This window comes from Pelodiscus sinensis, chromosome 5 (assembly GCF_049634645.1).
Source record: "Pelodiscus sinensis isolate JC-2024 chromosome 5, ASM4963464v1, whole genome shotgun sequence".
Lineage (NCBI taxonomy): Eukaryota > Metazoa > Chordata > Testudines > Trionychidae > Pelodiscus > Pelodiscus sinensis.
Window position 1 is genome coordinate 107,774,989 of NC_134715.1, and position 14,906 is coordinate 107,789,894.

General features: G+C 43.4%; 1 protein-coding gene across 8 annotated transcripts in view; it reads right to left on the minus strand.

Moving 5' to 3' along the window:
• The window catches only part of CPEB2 (cytoplasmic polyadenylation element binding protein 2), a 91,654-nt gene extending 78,531 nt beyond the window's left edge, over positions 1-13,123 (minus strand). Inside the window, exons 1-2 of one of the 8 annotated variants that reach the window (XM_014580541.3) lie at positions 11,149-13,118; positions 8,065-8,352 (exon numbers count right to left, since the gene is read on the minus strand). In XM_014580541.3, coding sequence (XP_014436027.2) covers positions 8,065-8,352; positions 11,149-12,252 — 1,392 coding nt within the window. In that variant the 5' untranslated portion in view covers positions 12,253-13,118. Of the gene's footprint in view, positions 1-8,064; positions 8,353-10,149; positions 10,171-10,702; positions 10,958-11,148 lie in introns of those variants that run through there. The other 7 variants (XM_014580544.3, XM_014580545.3, XM_006136960.4 and 4 more) reach the window with 7 other exon arrangements.
• Between the last annotated feature and the right edge of the window lie 1,783 nt (positions 13,124-14,906).

A 14,906-nucleotide genomic window follows, 5' to 3' on the forward strand; every position in this document is an offset into this window, starting at 1 on the left:
TATCTCAGCTGGGTGCTTATCAGTACATACTGAGAAACTGCAGCTGCAAAGTCTATGGCTCATTACAGTGTAGCTCTATAGAAACTGGACAGAAGGCTTGCAAGTGGCAGAAACAAAATCATCTCAGTAAGGAAACTAGGTTACCACTACCCACACCACATAAAGTGGTTAACAACTGTAACATCTGGCAGATATCTAGGGGTAGTCCTCCTGAGAACACCAAACATGTCTAGAAATTAATATCACATTATTGCATATAAATATTTATAGAAAAGGTCCAATACCAAAAGGACAAATCAGATACCCAGCTATACAAGTAATTTTTTCTGAAATATTTACCTATGCAGTCGTCTAGCATTCACTGCATCCATTTCTAAGTGGTCCAGGTTAAGGAAAGACATTGACAAACTGTAAGCAATCCAGACAGACTACAAAGATGATTAAAGGTTTGGCAGGATTGACTCAGGAGGAAAGCTGAAAAGACCTAGGTATTCATAGCTTGGTGAAAATAGGAAAACAAAGGAAAACAAACTAAACATTTGTAGGGTGTCAGCAGGAAGGGGGTAGCTGTTCAGGTATTTAAAAATGTAAACAAAAATAATTGGTTAAAACTGAGAAAAAGCACAATTTAGACTGAACAATAGAGAAAAAATATCAACTATAAAACAGTCTTTCAAATGAGGCAGTAGAATCTAGTTATTTCAGCTTCAAAAAGCACATAATCTCATGCAGAACAATTTTGCTTTGGCAATAAGATGGGCTGAAAACCATAAAATTTATTTCATTGTTAACCCTTAGTTAATGTGCACAGCATTGCACCATTAGCCTGGTTAACAAACATTTTGCTGAGCAACAAGAGACAGACCTTACACAAGATATACAATATTGAAAGAACATACTTAAACCAAATTCTCTCTTTTATTAACACCTGCAAGAATTTATGTATGTAAAACATAGCTAAAAAATTTTAGTTCAGCATATGCTTTTAATACATTTGTGGCTTTAAGTCTAACAAATTTCATTGATTTTGTTCAATATTCTAATCCACATATTTAAAAGTTCAAAACTAAAAAAACTGTTTGTTCAAAGGCCTTGATCCTGAAATTGACAGCATGCAGATAGACTGCTAGTGTACCGAGCCCCACTGAAAAGTTCTGATTAAAGGTTTAGCAGTTCACCTGCACAAGATCAGGGCCTAAATGTAGTAGACGCAGGTAATTGGTCTAGAGCAATGTTTCTGAAAGTGCTCCGTGAAATCACTTTGAGAAACACATCGACTGGCTGCCTCAGTAAGTGGAGCAGCGGAAAGTGGTGGCCCTGCCCATATTGCTTCCCACGGCTCCCCTTAGCTGCAAAGGACGAAACAGAGCCAATGGGAGACGCAAGGCTCCATGGCTGTGGCGCCAGTAAATAAACAAACTGAGACAGCCAGTTAATGTGTTTCTCAAAGTGGTTTCGCAGAGCACTTTCAGAAACACTGGCCTAGTGTACAGAACAATCTGAAAGCAACTATTCCCCAAAAATCGTTTGCCTACAGCCGGGTGCCTAAATCTATGTTTTAAGCACCTAAATAAGCTGATTGCTAGAAGTGCTGAAATATGAACTCCACAGTTTATGAGAGCTGCTAGATGCTGAGCACTTTTGGAAACCAGGCCTCTTAACCAGGTAACTACATATGGATTTAAAAGCATAACTTTAGGCACTTATTAGACACTTATGTTTGAAAAACTTGGCTAATGTTTTAAACTTGTTAATACAAGTGTTTAACAACTAGACTGTGTCCTAAATATATTAAATATTGTCAATTAAAAGTTTGCAAAACTGATATCTTGAGAATCCAAAATTAAGTTAACCCTCTTTGACTTGAACTAACGCTGATAAATTCGTCTCAGTAGGGAAAACTGTGTTAATCAGTATCTGCAAAAACAAGGAAGCCTATGCCCAAATAAATCTGTTAGTCTTTAAGGTATCTTTAAGGCAGTGGTGGGGAAGGGGAGGGGAGGAGAGAGGAAGCAGCTCTGTAGGAGCTGACATTAGTGGGGAAAGTGGCTTGAAAGCTATCCGAGGCAGCAGGGCAGAGGTGGTCAGGGCAGGCGGCTCCACAGCATTCAGTGCGTGCGTACGACTGGCTTTTGCTGGTTACTCATGGGCATTGGCTCCCGCCTCCCCCCCCTTTCTGCCCCTGATACAGAGGCAGCAAGGGGGTTGAGTGCGTGTAGTCAATAGGATTAACCAATGAGCCCAAGCTTATCGGTTAATCATTGAGTTGACTACATGCTGACATCCCTAGTATAGTATCCCTAGTACAGTACTTTAACATCTGGTGTGAAGTCCAACTCAAGCATATCTGTAAATATCTGAAACTGTGCTTTATTTCACTGAATATTTGAAATTTCAGAATATGAATTTTAAAACATACAAGAACCAAGGCAACCAGAAGAAATATCGGTAATTATACATTAAGTTATATCTTACCATGCAAAACACCAAATTACAGCAATAGGCTTTAGTAGTAAATAACAAAGCTCAGCCTCAAGGACAACTGATACTATATGCACAATTCAAACAAACAGGAAGGACAAATCAAGGTGAAAGACACCCAGACATGCAATTTATTTCCTGAACTCAAAGATACAGGAACAGAATTGAGATTCGTTTTGGCAGAATGAAGTTTTATTTACATTTGCTCTTTCCAAGAGCATACAAATATTATTGACTTTTTCAAAGAAGAATGTACTGCACTAGTTTTAGAAATAAAATAATTTACTAATTGATATTCAGAGTGAAAATTATAAATATAAAGGCCTTGTTTACATTTAAATTTCTCAGTTTTAACTATACTAGTATTCTATACTTAGCTAAAAAACTACAACTTTACAGTTTTAGCTTATTCTTGCCTGCCAAAGTGAAGTCAACTATGGTAGTATAAGGTGTCTCATACCAATATAGTTGTGTCCAGGCTAGGGCTTTTACAAGCATAACTCTGCCGTTAAGACAGGGGTGCAGAACCTCAGGCCCCGGGGGTCGGATGCAGCCTCCCGCTTGCCTGGATTTGGCCCCCAAAGGCTTAGCATTGGGGAGTCCATGCTGGTGCTCCAGCTCCCACCATCGAACCGCAGGGCTGGAGCACACAAAATCTATTATCCTGCCCCCCAATAAGGCTATGGTGTGCAAGAGGAATGTGGGGAGTGTTTTTCTGCTTCTCTGTCAGGGGCTTCTGACTTGTCTGTGGCCCCCAACTGATTTTTTCTATGGGTCAGTGGCTCCCAACTCAAAAAAGGTTCCCCACTCCTGCATTAAAAGAACAAAAAATTAGATCCTTTACTACCCTATTTACGACAGTAAAACTTAAGGCTCAGTCCATACTGAATAGACTTTGCTCAGGGCTGTGAAAGATTTTGCACCCTGCATGACAGTTGGGTTGATCTAAGCTCCACCACAGATGCAGTTAGGCTGATGAAAGAATTCTTCCATCAACCTAGCTACTCCCTCTTGGAAAGGTAAATTACCTGCATCAACAGAAAAACTCTTTCCTTCAGTGTAGGAAGTGTTACCCCATAGCAGCACAACTGTAGAGTATAATTGTAGTTGTGTCACCACAGTGCAGACCAAAAGGTGGGATTTTTAAAAGCAGTAAGTGGTGGCCTAAAATTACCACTAGATTGTTATCAATGTTAAAGTAAGTATTAAGGCTAAAATTAAGCACTTCTCAAAATCCCACCTTAATGATGCAATCCATCATTAGTGAATTCAACTTTGCTGCAGTCAATGAAGTTTTACCCAGTTTGTGCATGATTTATGCCTCAGTGTTATACTTAAAGTATACCAACAGTGAAAAAGTTTTATCTTCATCCCCCTCTTTTTAGTAAGCTACTAAAATGTTATGTTTTGATCATGGAGTCATTAGTATAGACTGTTTGCTGAACAGCTGCTTAATATTGAGCAATATTATGCATTAGAAATAACATCAATTCCCTGAGCTTGTGTACAATGGGGATATGAGCATCTCACTGCACCAATAGTATAACTGCACCAATGAACAATATGAGACTAAAGAAAAGATTCCAGTAAGGAAAAGCTGCAACTGTTCAAATTGTGACTTATCTTTCCTATACACTAGTGCAACTAAATGGGCTACTGGACATTGTTGGTTTCAATTATAGCAAGTCTCCACTATAGGCAAGGCCTGAAAATTCTTTACAAAAGTGACTTCCAGCATGTAAACCACTCCAAAAAGCTAGGCAATTACATGTTGCTGGCTAAATCATGTTTATATCTAAAAACAAGATGTAAATACATTTTATTTCTACAGAAATAACATTGTGTTGCAAGTACAAAAGCTATGTGATCACAAATAGCAAAAAACAAGGTCTGCTAAGTTGTAAATGGTGGAGAACATGGTCCACAAGAGTCTCTACCTAACACTGAGAAATCTTGGTTTAGATGGGAGAACTATAAGCACATTTTATACACCTATTCAGTATAGTTACATTTAGCAGATGGCATAAATTTAGTAATATAAAAAGCAATTATTCAGTATCTTTAAAAATCAATCTGAAGATCCCAACCTTTTAAGGAAAGAGGCAACAAGGCACAAATTAAGTATACTGATGTTTGACTGTGTCACAACTGCCAACACAAACCTAGACAGCGTAACCATGACTAGCTCTAACTGAATTAAAATTCTTTTTAACTATTTCATTTGATGCCTAAAATCCATGCATCAGTCATCATAGTGGGGAGGTAACCTTGGGTAGAACAGAATTTTTTAAAAATTAATAATTACACACACAGTAATTCAATCTCTCTAAATAGATGTATTAATGATCTTCTGTATTCTTATTTAATCTTTTTTCAATAAAAGTGGTTAATGTTGAAAGTTCAGATCAGTTTTTACACTCCATTAGACTAGAGTGTTTAGCTATGGTTAAATTTCACTTGTTTGCTTTTATAAGAATAGTTAGTTAATGGACAAAACAAATTTTTTGGCAACTCTCAGAAAGCTGTTCAGCAGACAGTTCAATACAAAAAGTATAGATTGAACCTCTCTAGTCTGGCACCCTAGGGACCTGACCAGTGCCAAACCAGAGAAAAATTTGGCGAACCAAGGAAGTCAATGCTGTCTAGAGCATTACCAATACTTCCACTGTTTACTGGGCTCTTAGAAAACATTTAGGGGTAAATTAGAGATAAACAGCAGCACAGAACACTGAAAATCAGGACTGGCGCCTGTAAACTAACTTTATGGAACCATGGGAAACTTGGCCACACCCGTGGTAAGCGGACATCCAGCTAACTAAAATCATGGCAGACCACAGATGTTGCCAGGCCACGTAGTGCTGAATTAGAGAGGTTCAACCTGTACTGAATTTAAGTATGTCTATATTTCCGCTTTGAAGTTATGAACACCAAGAACAAAGACACCACTACAAATTATTATAAATATGGTTGAAATTGAAATACATTTTTCTACTCTGCTACCTTTGATTATTTTATGAAAATGTTATTAGCTTTTATATATATCAGGAGTAAAATTTTGTTTAAATCTGAAAACAAGTTGTTTTATGTGAGATGACTTCCTATAAAAGTTTCACCAAGCTCAATTTATATACTTGCAAACTTATTACACATAGTGAATGATATTGCAAGTATTTGTAAGTTTATGCTTGGCCGAATATAAATTCTAATATATTGTGGCAATGCTATTCAAACAGATTAACAAAACACTAATATTCCTAAACCAAATCCTGAAAATTATTTTACAGATGTCTACTTCAAAATATTTCTTTTTAAAAAGATATTTCCACTGCAGAGAATCAGTTGTCTCAAACTGGAAACTCTAAACTCTACCTTTAATGAGTCAAAGTTGTAGCTTGGTACAGAATAGGGATTTGAGTGAGAAGTCGAGGAGTGGGGCCCGACTGCACTGGATGTTGGCCACCCTGCCCCTACCCAAGGACTACGGACTAGTTGACTAACCACTAAGAATTCATAGGGTTAGTCCTAGGAATGTGAACAACTATTCAGGTAGTCAACACAGTAGTCGACTACTAGTTTCCACACACACACCCCTTGCTGTCTCTAGCAGAAAGAGGCAGCAAAGAGGGAAGGGTTGTAGGGGTGCTTCAAAGTGGAAGTGCCACATGGAGCCCAGGGCCAGCTGGGGAATCCCTAGACTGCACAAAAGCAGCAGCACCGTGTGGAGCCCAGGATCAGTTGGGGACTCTCCCTCTGACCCCAGGCTCTGTGCGATGCTGCCACTTTGAAAAGCACTGGGGAGCCCAGGACCAATGGGGGACTGCCCTGCTGGCCTGGTGTTTCTGGCAGTGCTTTCACATTTGAAGTGTAGCAACAGCCCTGGGGCTGTTTCTACATTTAAAAGGCGGAGGTGCCCTTATCGACTAATCGAATAGTCGATGCAAACTGCATCAACTATTTGATTAGTCAATTAATAGAAATTTAACATCCCTAGTTAGTCCACTATTCAATTAACTGATAGCTATAATCCCTAGTACAGAAGTAACATCTTTTCCATCATCCCACCCAAACAAGCCAGCCAGGAAAATTATAGAAACCCTGCTGTGTACATCCAGTTAGCAGAACCAATCAATGCAGTAGGATTTAAGACGCTGTTAGCAGGATTTTCTGAGAGATTTATTAGATAATGCAAACTTCAAATACATCTGAAAACAAAAGTGGCACTGAATTCAGTATTATAACTATCAGGCCCCACTTGTACATAGAGCTGTAGGACTTATTGAGCCAACGAAAAGTCCACTCACAGCCAAAATGACAAAAAACTTGAGATCTATCAAAAAAAATCACAGACTGATTTTTTTGCTATCATTACAGCTACAGTAAAATTACTCTGCTTTTTTATACAAATGCAGCTGTTCAATGCTGTTTGGTCACAATTAGGGCAAAATAAGACCTAGTTTAGAATAAGTACATTCTCAATTAAAGAGGTACTATTCCCTCCTAAGGATATAATAAGTATTGTAACTACTCTTTCCTGCAGTTTATCTTACTTTGTTAATATACTAGCCCAAATCACAAGCCCAAGTCCAGACCGACAAAGTAATAAAGTTAAAGAAGATGTAAAGTAGAGAAATGTTCTTACAGTAATCTGCTGCTTATTTGGAATGGCTAGTTTCTAAGTTAGAGTGGTTATCTTAAAATTAGATTATTTGTAACAAAAAAGTAAATGCTTATTACCAACTGAGACTGGAGCCTGATAGCAAAAGACAGTTTCTGTCCCTCCCCCACCCCAATAATTTGCAAAATAACTAGACAATACTGTCAGAGGGTGGAGGAAAAAAAACCCCATTATCTCAATTTTACACATAGGAACCTGAGGCATAGAGATTAGGCAATTTACCAAAAGATATGCCAGAAGGCAGTTGCAAACCAAAAAACTGAACCCAGATCTCAGTTCAAGACCATTCTTCCTCTTCACATTGAATATCTTTTAAATCAAAGGGTTTCTATGTTCCAGTCATCAAATAACTATGAACAATGAACATCCTTCAAGAAGTTGCCAACAGGGAAAAACAAACTCATATGCAAAGTGACATTGGCAAGGATGCTAAGGAGATGAAAAGGTGAATTTTAAAAGGCAGAGAGACAGAGCTGTCTACAAATAAAGTATAAAAAGAGCGTATCCACAAGAACAATTTAATAAGATCTAAAAGTTAACCTGTATTAAAACTAAGGGATAAAAGTACCAAGATTTAAAAAGGAGCTTTGACTGCTTTAAATTGACTAGTGTTAAAAATGCTTTCTGGTAGTTTAAAAAGCATTTCTGCTCTCTTGTTGATGTGCAAGAGTTTCTTCAATTTCCTTCCTCTTGTATAATCAGCAAGCAATAATTCTGGCTACTGCAGGCATTTTGTACAAACTGGAAAATATTTTGGTTAATTGTCATTTTTCAGTACACTCATAATAATAGAAGATATTTTCATAAAAATCACTTTGAATATTGTACCACTTAATATACTAAAACAGACCTATTTACAATACTAAACAAAATTAAAGAGAAACATTAAGAAGTCTCCAGTTACATACCATTCTTACCTGTAAGGGTAAGAGAGTATTACTGTTGTTGTCGGTTCGGAAAACATTATCTTCAATCCATGATTTTGGTGTCAGCGATGGAGTTGAGCGAGTAAATTTGGGGGGAGCTATCACATTACCAGAAAAGGGCTTCTTCAACGGAGAAATTTGGTTCATAGTTCCTGGGATTCCCATGTTTCCAGTTCTACGATGGTCTCTGCCATGCATTCCTCCCCAGGACATTCCTGTGCTCCAGCCACTACTCTGATGGTTGCTCCAAGGTGACTGCTTCAGAAGAGGCTAGACAAACAAACAAAAGATATGATTAGGTATTTTTGGAAACATTCCTGGTTTGCTTGCTATATTAAAAAAGCACAAATGGCTTTTAAAAGGATACAAAAACTAGAGTTCCCATTTGACTATATAATTAACATCCACAGAAAACGAGAAAGGTGAATACAAGTAAACAGAAAACAAAATTGCTTTACTAAAAAGACCGATTCACCAAAATGATTAATTGGAATTTTCATTCATTTTTTGGTAGAATATTCTGACAGTTATTTAAATTCAGTAAAAGTCACCACACTTTCATTACATAACTAATCTATCATAGACAAGGCCCTGGCTTGATATGTCACTGTAGAGTAGTATTAGATGTTTTCATGGGGTACATTTTTTTTGTGAGTAAAAGAGAAAGTAGTAAGTTGGAGAATAAAAAAAATTCACAGATCATACAAAAATACTACATAAAGAGGAATATATTTTCAAGTATCAGATAAACAACCTTTGTCATTGTTAATCTGAGTAACTCAAACAATATTTGTTCAAAGCAACTCTCCTTGAAGTGCACCTAAAAATATAAATAAATGTATTATAATAGTCTTTAAAGACTACAGCTTGAACTTTCTGGTGTAACAAACTAGATCAGGTCCTGAGCTGGTATAAATTGACATAGTTGTGTAGGAGTCAGTGAACTGAAAGTGTTTCACCAGGCCTGAGGAAATTGGCTTTTTAATTATTTCAGAAAAGGATTATCTTAGTAGCCAATAGAATTATGCTATTATACGAAAAGACTAACCCACAGGTAAAATGAAAAGATATTTTCAGAATGTAAATTTATAACCTGCTAGAAGTGCCTCAGATACATAATAATCTATGATAAAAACCTATATATGAACTAAAATGGTTGTCATGCTACCAAGAAGTGGACCTACTGAATTCTGGTGGTAGTAAAGAGCTATGTTTGCCTAGTAAGCAAAAGCATAAAAAAAAAAAAAAAGGTATTTAAAACTTTACAGTTCTTGAAAATAAAATTTCTCTGACACCTTTTGATGAAATAGAGGGTCTATAAATCCAATTTTAATCTGAAGTCCAAATTAACACCTTTATCTAAAAAATAATGTAAATCTAACAACATACAAACAGATATTCAGGAAGATACCTCTGTTCTATATAATTATAGATAATTATGTTGTAAAACTTGAATGCTTTGTGTTGGAATTTTGGGAGAGGCAGGCACTCTATTGTGAAACTAACTTTGGCAATGTCAAATGTTAAAATAGGTCTTTAATCTTGCTAACTATGCTTTGACGTTACTGTTTCAGGTTTACTACCCACAACTGACACATTCATAACTGAATTGTGGCCAGGGAAGAGACAAGTTAAAAGATTTCCCTACAAATTGTAATGGTAGATAGAACTGCTGTCTTAGCTCTTAATTGCTTTGGAATTGTTTAAAAACAGAGTCAACTAAGTAATAAAATCTTTGTTAAAACATGTTCACAACACTACATTCATTTTCTTGTAGTACAATTTTGGAATACCAATTACTAAAAAATGATCACTTTACTTCACAGAATCCCACATATCTACTTGGTAAAGTTCAACACTATTTAATACTAGAATTAGGCAGAAATTAAACTGACTATAGGGCCTAAATGATACACTCACCATGAGGGGCCTAAAAACACCTTAGCATGATGCACATGTAACACACTATCATATGTTAATTGGAGAGAATAGAACAGATCCATGGAACAAAATATGACACGTTATCTTATTTTCAATATACAGAACCAGGAAGAAAAGCAACCTTACGTTTCTAGCCAATAGGAAAAGAGGATTCCATGCCACCCATTGACCATAGGTGCTGTAGGCAGAATTGGGACCATCTTAAATACAGTCGCAAAGCTGCTGTTTGCCTGTATCGCTACATGCACAAGTAAATCTAAAGAAAAATTTTTCATCTTGACATTCTCAGATGAATAAAATATTCAACTAATGTCAAACCGAACAATGCTAGTCAACTTGTATTCTCAGTTTTTAAGGCTATTAAAAACTCTGGTCTTCTTAAAACAAATCAAAGTCAAGGAAAGGTGTTTGTCTACAGCAGGGAAGCTCTTTAGTTAAACTGACGTTTTCTGGAGGAAACCTGTTCCTTTTCACATTGAAATTGTGACCTTTTCAAAATTCAGGTGCAATTACAACAACACTAAACAAACAAAAAAAAAAAAAACTGTTGACAGCCAAGGAAAGGACGCTTGTAGACAGCAGCTGTAACAAGCCAGTAAGTATCGACCAAAATCCGGGAAACATAACTCACTCCAGGAATCAATGGGCCTGTCATATTACTTAATCCGCTTTTTCTCACCTGATACCTACAGCAGCACAAGCGAGTATCGGAAAGAATGGGCAGTCAGCAGTACTCTAACCCGAACCAATTTAATTTGCCTTCACCCCAGCAGCCTGGCCACCCCACTGCGGCAGCCGAGTCAGAGGAATGGACTCCTGATCCCCCTTCCACCCACCAGGAGAACAGGGAGCGGGAGAGAGCCGGGGCCGAGGCCCCCCACTCCGCCAAAGGGCGCTCGCTGCAGAGCCGAGACAGAGCCCGGGCTGTGCCAGCCCCGCCCTGCTTCCACCAGCCGGCTCTCGCCTGCTGGGCAACTTCAGCCGGGGGGACTCACATAGCACCTCAGCTCTTTTCCCCGCTCGTGGGGGGAGGCTCCCGACCCCCCAGCCCCAGGGTCCGAATGGCTTCCCCGGCGCTTTCCCCCCCATGCTGAGGGACTCCCCGCTGGCTCCCGGGCCCCGCACCTGGTGGTGGTTGTAGGAGTTCCTTTGCTGCAGGAAGGCGGCCGCGGCCGCCGCCGCCTGGTGTTGGTGCTGGAGCTGGGGGCTCACAGGGGATCTCCGGTTCTGCTGCTGCTGCTGAGGTAAATTCATCGGCGGCGGCGGGGCGGCGGCCGAGAAGGGGCTGCTGAAGGGCCCGGCGCAGGGGTTGTGAGGCGACACCGGCGAGAAGCTCTGGAAGAAAGCGGGGTTGATCGAAGACGGGATTCCCGGGTAGAAACTGGTCTCGGACTCCGGGCTCGGCGGAGGCATCGCGCTGATCTGACCTCCGCCGCTGCTGCTGGAGACCGGAGGCTGCTGCGTTTGCGGCGGAGGCGGCGACGAGGTCTGCACCGACCAGGGGGTGCCGAAGCCGGGCAACGGCGGCGGAGGAGGGGAAGCCGCCGAGGAGGAGCCGCCCCCGCTCTGGTGATGGGGGCTGGGGATCTCCGAGCTCTGCAGGCTGCTGAAGCCGGAGCCCAGCCCGCCAGGCAAAAGGGTGCCGGGGCTGCCCAGCAAGTGGCTGTTCGGGGGGGACTCCATGGGGGGTAGCTGGGCTGTAGCCTGAAGGTGAGGAGGAGACGGAGGCGGATTCACACACGATGAGGCGACCACCCCCACATTGGGGTCCGGGCAGGAAGGGGGGAGCCGTTCTGAGCCCCCCCTCTCCGAGCCGCCCTTCTGCTCGGCAGGGCTGAGCGGCTGGTAGGGAGGATAGTCCCCTGTCTGCTGCTGCTCCGGGGGGTGAGCGCTGAGGAGCTGGCGCTGCTGCCTGTGCTCCTGGTACTTGTCAGTGGGGTGGCTGAAGTGCTGCTGCTGAGGGGGGTGGCGATGATAGTCGGGGGGGTGGTGGTTAGTCAGGGGGTGGTTGCTGCCGAGCTGGGCTGGGCTGCTGAGCTGCTGCTGCTGCTTGAACTCTTTCCTCTTCTGGCTCAGCTGAGGAGCAGGCGGTGGCTGCTTGTTTAAATCCGGGTGGGGACTAAGACTGGGTTTAAAGTCAGAGGGGGGGTGTCCTGCTGCGGGGCCGCTGCCCAGCCTCTCGCTCCCTGGTTGCTGCTGTGTCACCCCCAGGAGCAATTCATCCTGCATGTTTTGATGCTACGCAGCAGCCGCCGCCGACAGCAACAGAGAGGGCGGTGGCGACGCACCGGACACGCTGCTGCTAGAGGAACCGGTTCGAGTGGGTGAGGAGGGGCAGGACAGGAATGAGAAGCTGCTGCTGCCAGGGAGGAAAAGGACTGCGCTGTAGGCAGCGCCTCCTACACCAAACACGAGATGGGAGCCGCTCCAGGCCAGTCGTCGTCGGCAATGGCTTAGATCTGCAAGCCTGCCGTTAAGCAAAGCCCCCGATCCTGAGTACGGGACCACCCTTTCGGGGGGAAGGAACGACCCCGCCTCTGACACTCCACTTTATGGGGGTACCAGGCCCCCTCCTGAGATTAATAAACCCCTCAACTTCCAGCATCAAATGTCTCTGTCCTAACAACAATAATAATTTCCTCTACGGGGTAAAAATGAATCTCACACAGTAAATAACCCTCCTCCTCAGGTTACAAAAGCCTCCTACTCAATTTCCTGTACAACAGCCCTTCGCCACTAACAATCCTACATATAATGACCACTAGCCCCCCGAACGGTCACCCGCCATAGTAACCCCGGATATAATGCCCTCTGCAGTACTGGGGGTGCGGGGCGGTCCGAGCTTGGGCACTGAGTGGAGCGAGGCTGTCACCGTCCTTTATTACATGTCCATCAGCTATGCCTGTTTCTGGAGCCGGGTACAGGCCCAGGCCTACCCCTCCCCCTTCGCCGCCGCCTCCTGCCCCACCCCCACTACCGGCTCCTAGCCGGCTACAGTCCCCTTAAGAACCCCGGAACGTTCGTCACGATTCCGTCACAATCCCCGCCTTCTGGCTAGTCGGCCCTTTAATACATCAGGAGCCCCTCCCCCTTATTAATAATTCATGAGTACACCCTACTCTTCTTCGTTAATAATTAATTGCCGGCGTCCCTGAGAGTTCGACACAGTACTTGCCGGCTGCTCTCGCGCAGCTCCAACTGACAGAGCGCGAGAACGAGCCCTACCGGACGACACCAACTGGAAGGGCGGGGTAGCCCACGTCCATAAGGCGCAGATAAATAAGATTCCCCCACATTGTAATTCACTATATGCCGCCCTGCTTTTAGTTATTCCTTTAGACCTCAGCTATACAATTGACTAAACTTGTTACAGAAAATGTTGTGCCGGAGTAGAATAAAATTCGAGATGGGTCCCCCCAGGAGGATTGGAGAGACTGGAAAATGGTTTCTTCCATTGCCGTGGATCACGCCAGGGCTTGTTCCACCGACGTTGGATAGCGGACCTCCCGGCTCCGACCCTGCCCACCGAGCTGATTTGCATTGACGCAGTCGCCCGCCATAGGCGGGGCAAAGACGCAAGCTGCGCTGGGCGTGGGAGAAACGAGGCCGGTCGGGAGGAGGGAGACGTGCGCGTGGTGGGGGCGGGGCCACTTGGCCGGGAGTAGGTGACGCTCTACCGTCCCCGCAGGTCGCCCCGCGTTTTGTGAGGCTCGTGCAAGGCCCTGCCACCCTACAGATCTTGCCTCCCTCGGCCTGTCGCGCGTCTGCTCGCCACCTCTGGAGAGCGCGAGGTTCTTGGGCGGGCCGGCGCTCGGCCCTGGGGTGCATTGAGGGTCAGCTGAGTTAGCCTGACGTGTCCTTGAAGCGGCGTTAGCAGGAGCTGGAGCTGTCGGCCAAGTGCTTTAGGTTGTGGCCGCAGTTCCTCCTCAGGATCCAGGGGTGTTGTAAATTGCAAGCCAGTGACAGAGACAGGAATAGCGCCAAGGAGTCCTGTGGCACCTTAGACTAACAGATGGATTGGAGCGTTAAGATTTCGTAGGCAAAGACCCACTTCCTCAGATGCAAATCTGACAAAGTGGGTCTTTGCACACGAAAGCTTATGCTCCGTTACATCTGTGAACTCTTGAGTCCCTCGCTGATCCTGGGCACCATGCGGCGCTGCCACTTTGAAATACCGTGGGGAGCCCAGTGTCAGGCTCCCTACAGCATTTCAAAGTGGCAGTTCAGGGTCAGCTGGAGAGTCCCCAGCTGGCCTGGACTGCATGTGGCTTTTCAAAACGGCAGTTCTGCCTGGAGCCCAGGGTAAAGCCCTAGATTCCATGTGGCACTGCTGCTGTGAAGCACCCTCACCTCTCCCAACCCCCACTGCCTTTTTCTGATAGAGGCAGCAGGGAGTGGGAAAGCGACTAGTCTACTTGTTTGTCAACTATCCGATAAGCATTTGCTTATCAGGTAGGCAACTAGTTGTTCACATCCCTAGTTTCCTCACAGGAAGCTGCAGGTAAACTCAGCTGCTGTAATCAGACTTCTGTGATCAAACCCCTTCTCTCCCAGACTCCCAGCTGGAGACTGCACACCCTAACTCCCCTCTCTCCTCCTGCCCCCAACCATGTGTTCATACTTATTCCCTCTCTCCCTCCTTATGTCCCCTTCCTTACCAGCCTGCTCATTGTCTGCTCATTCTGTTTCCTTTTCATCCAGGAAGCTCTAAAGCTCTGGGTGGGGCTCATTAAGCAGCTGCGTGGCCACCTTGCCACAATACTTACTGGTTATTTAGGTTACAGCCCCTTCCTGCCCTAGAGCAAAACCCAATCCTCTGCATCCCTTCCTGCACCTCATCACAACCTTTTCCTTCACCCAAACTCCCTCCCAGATCCTACACC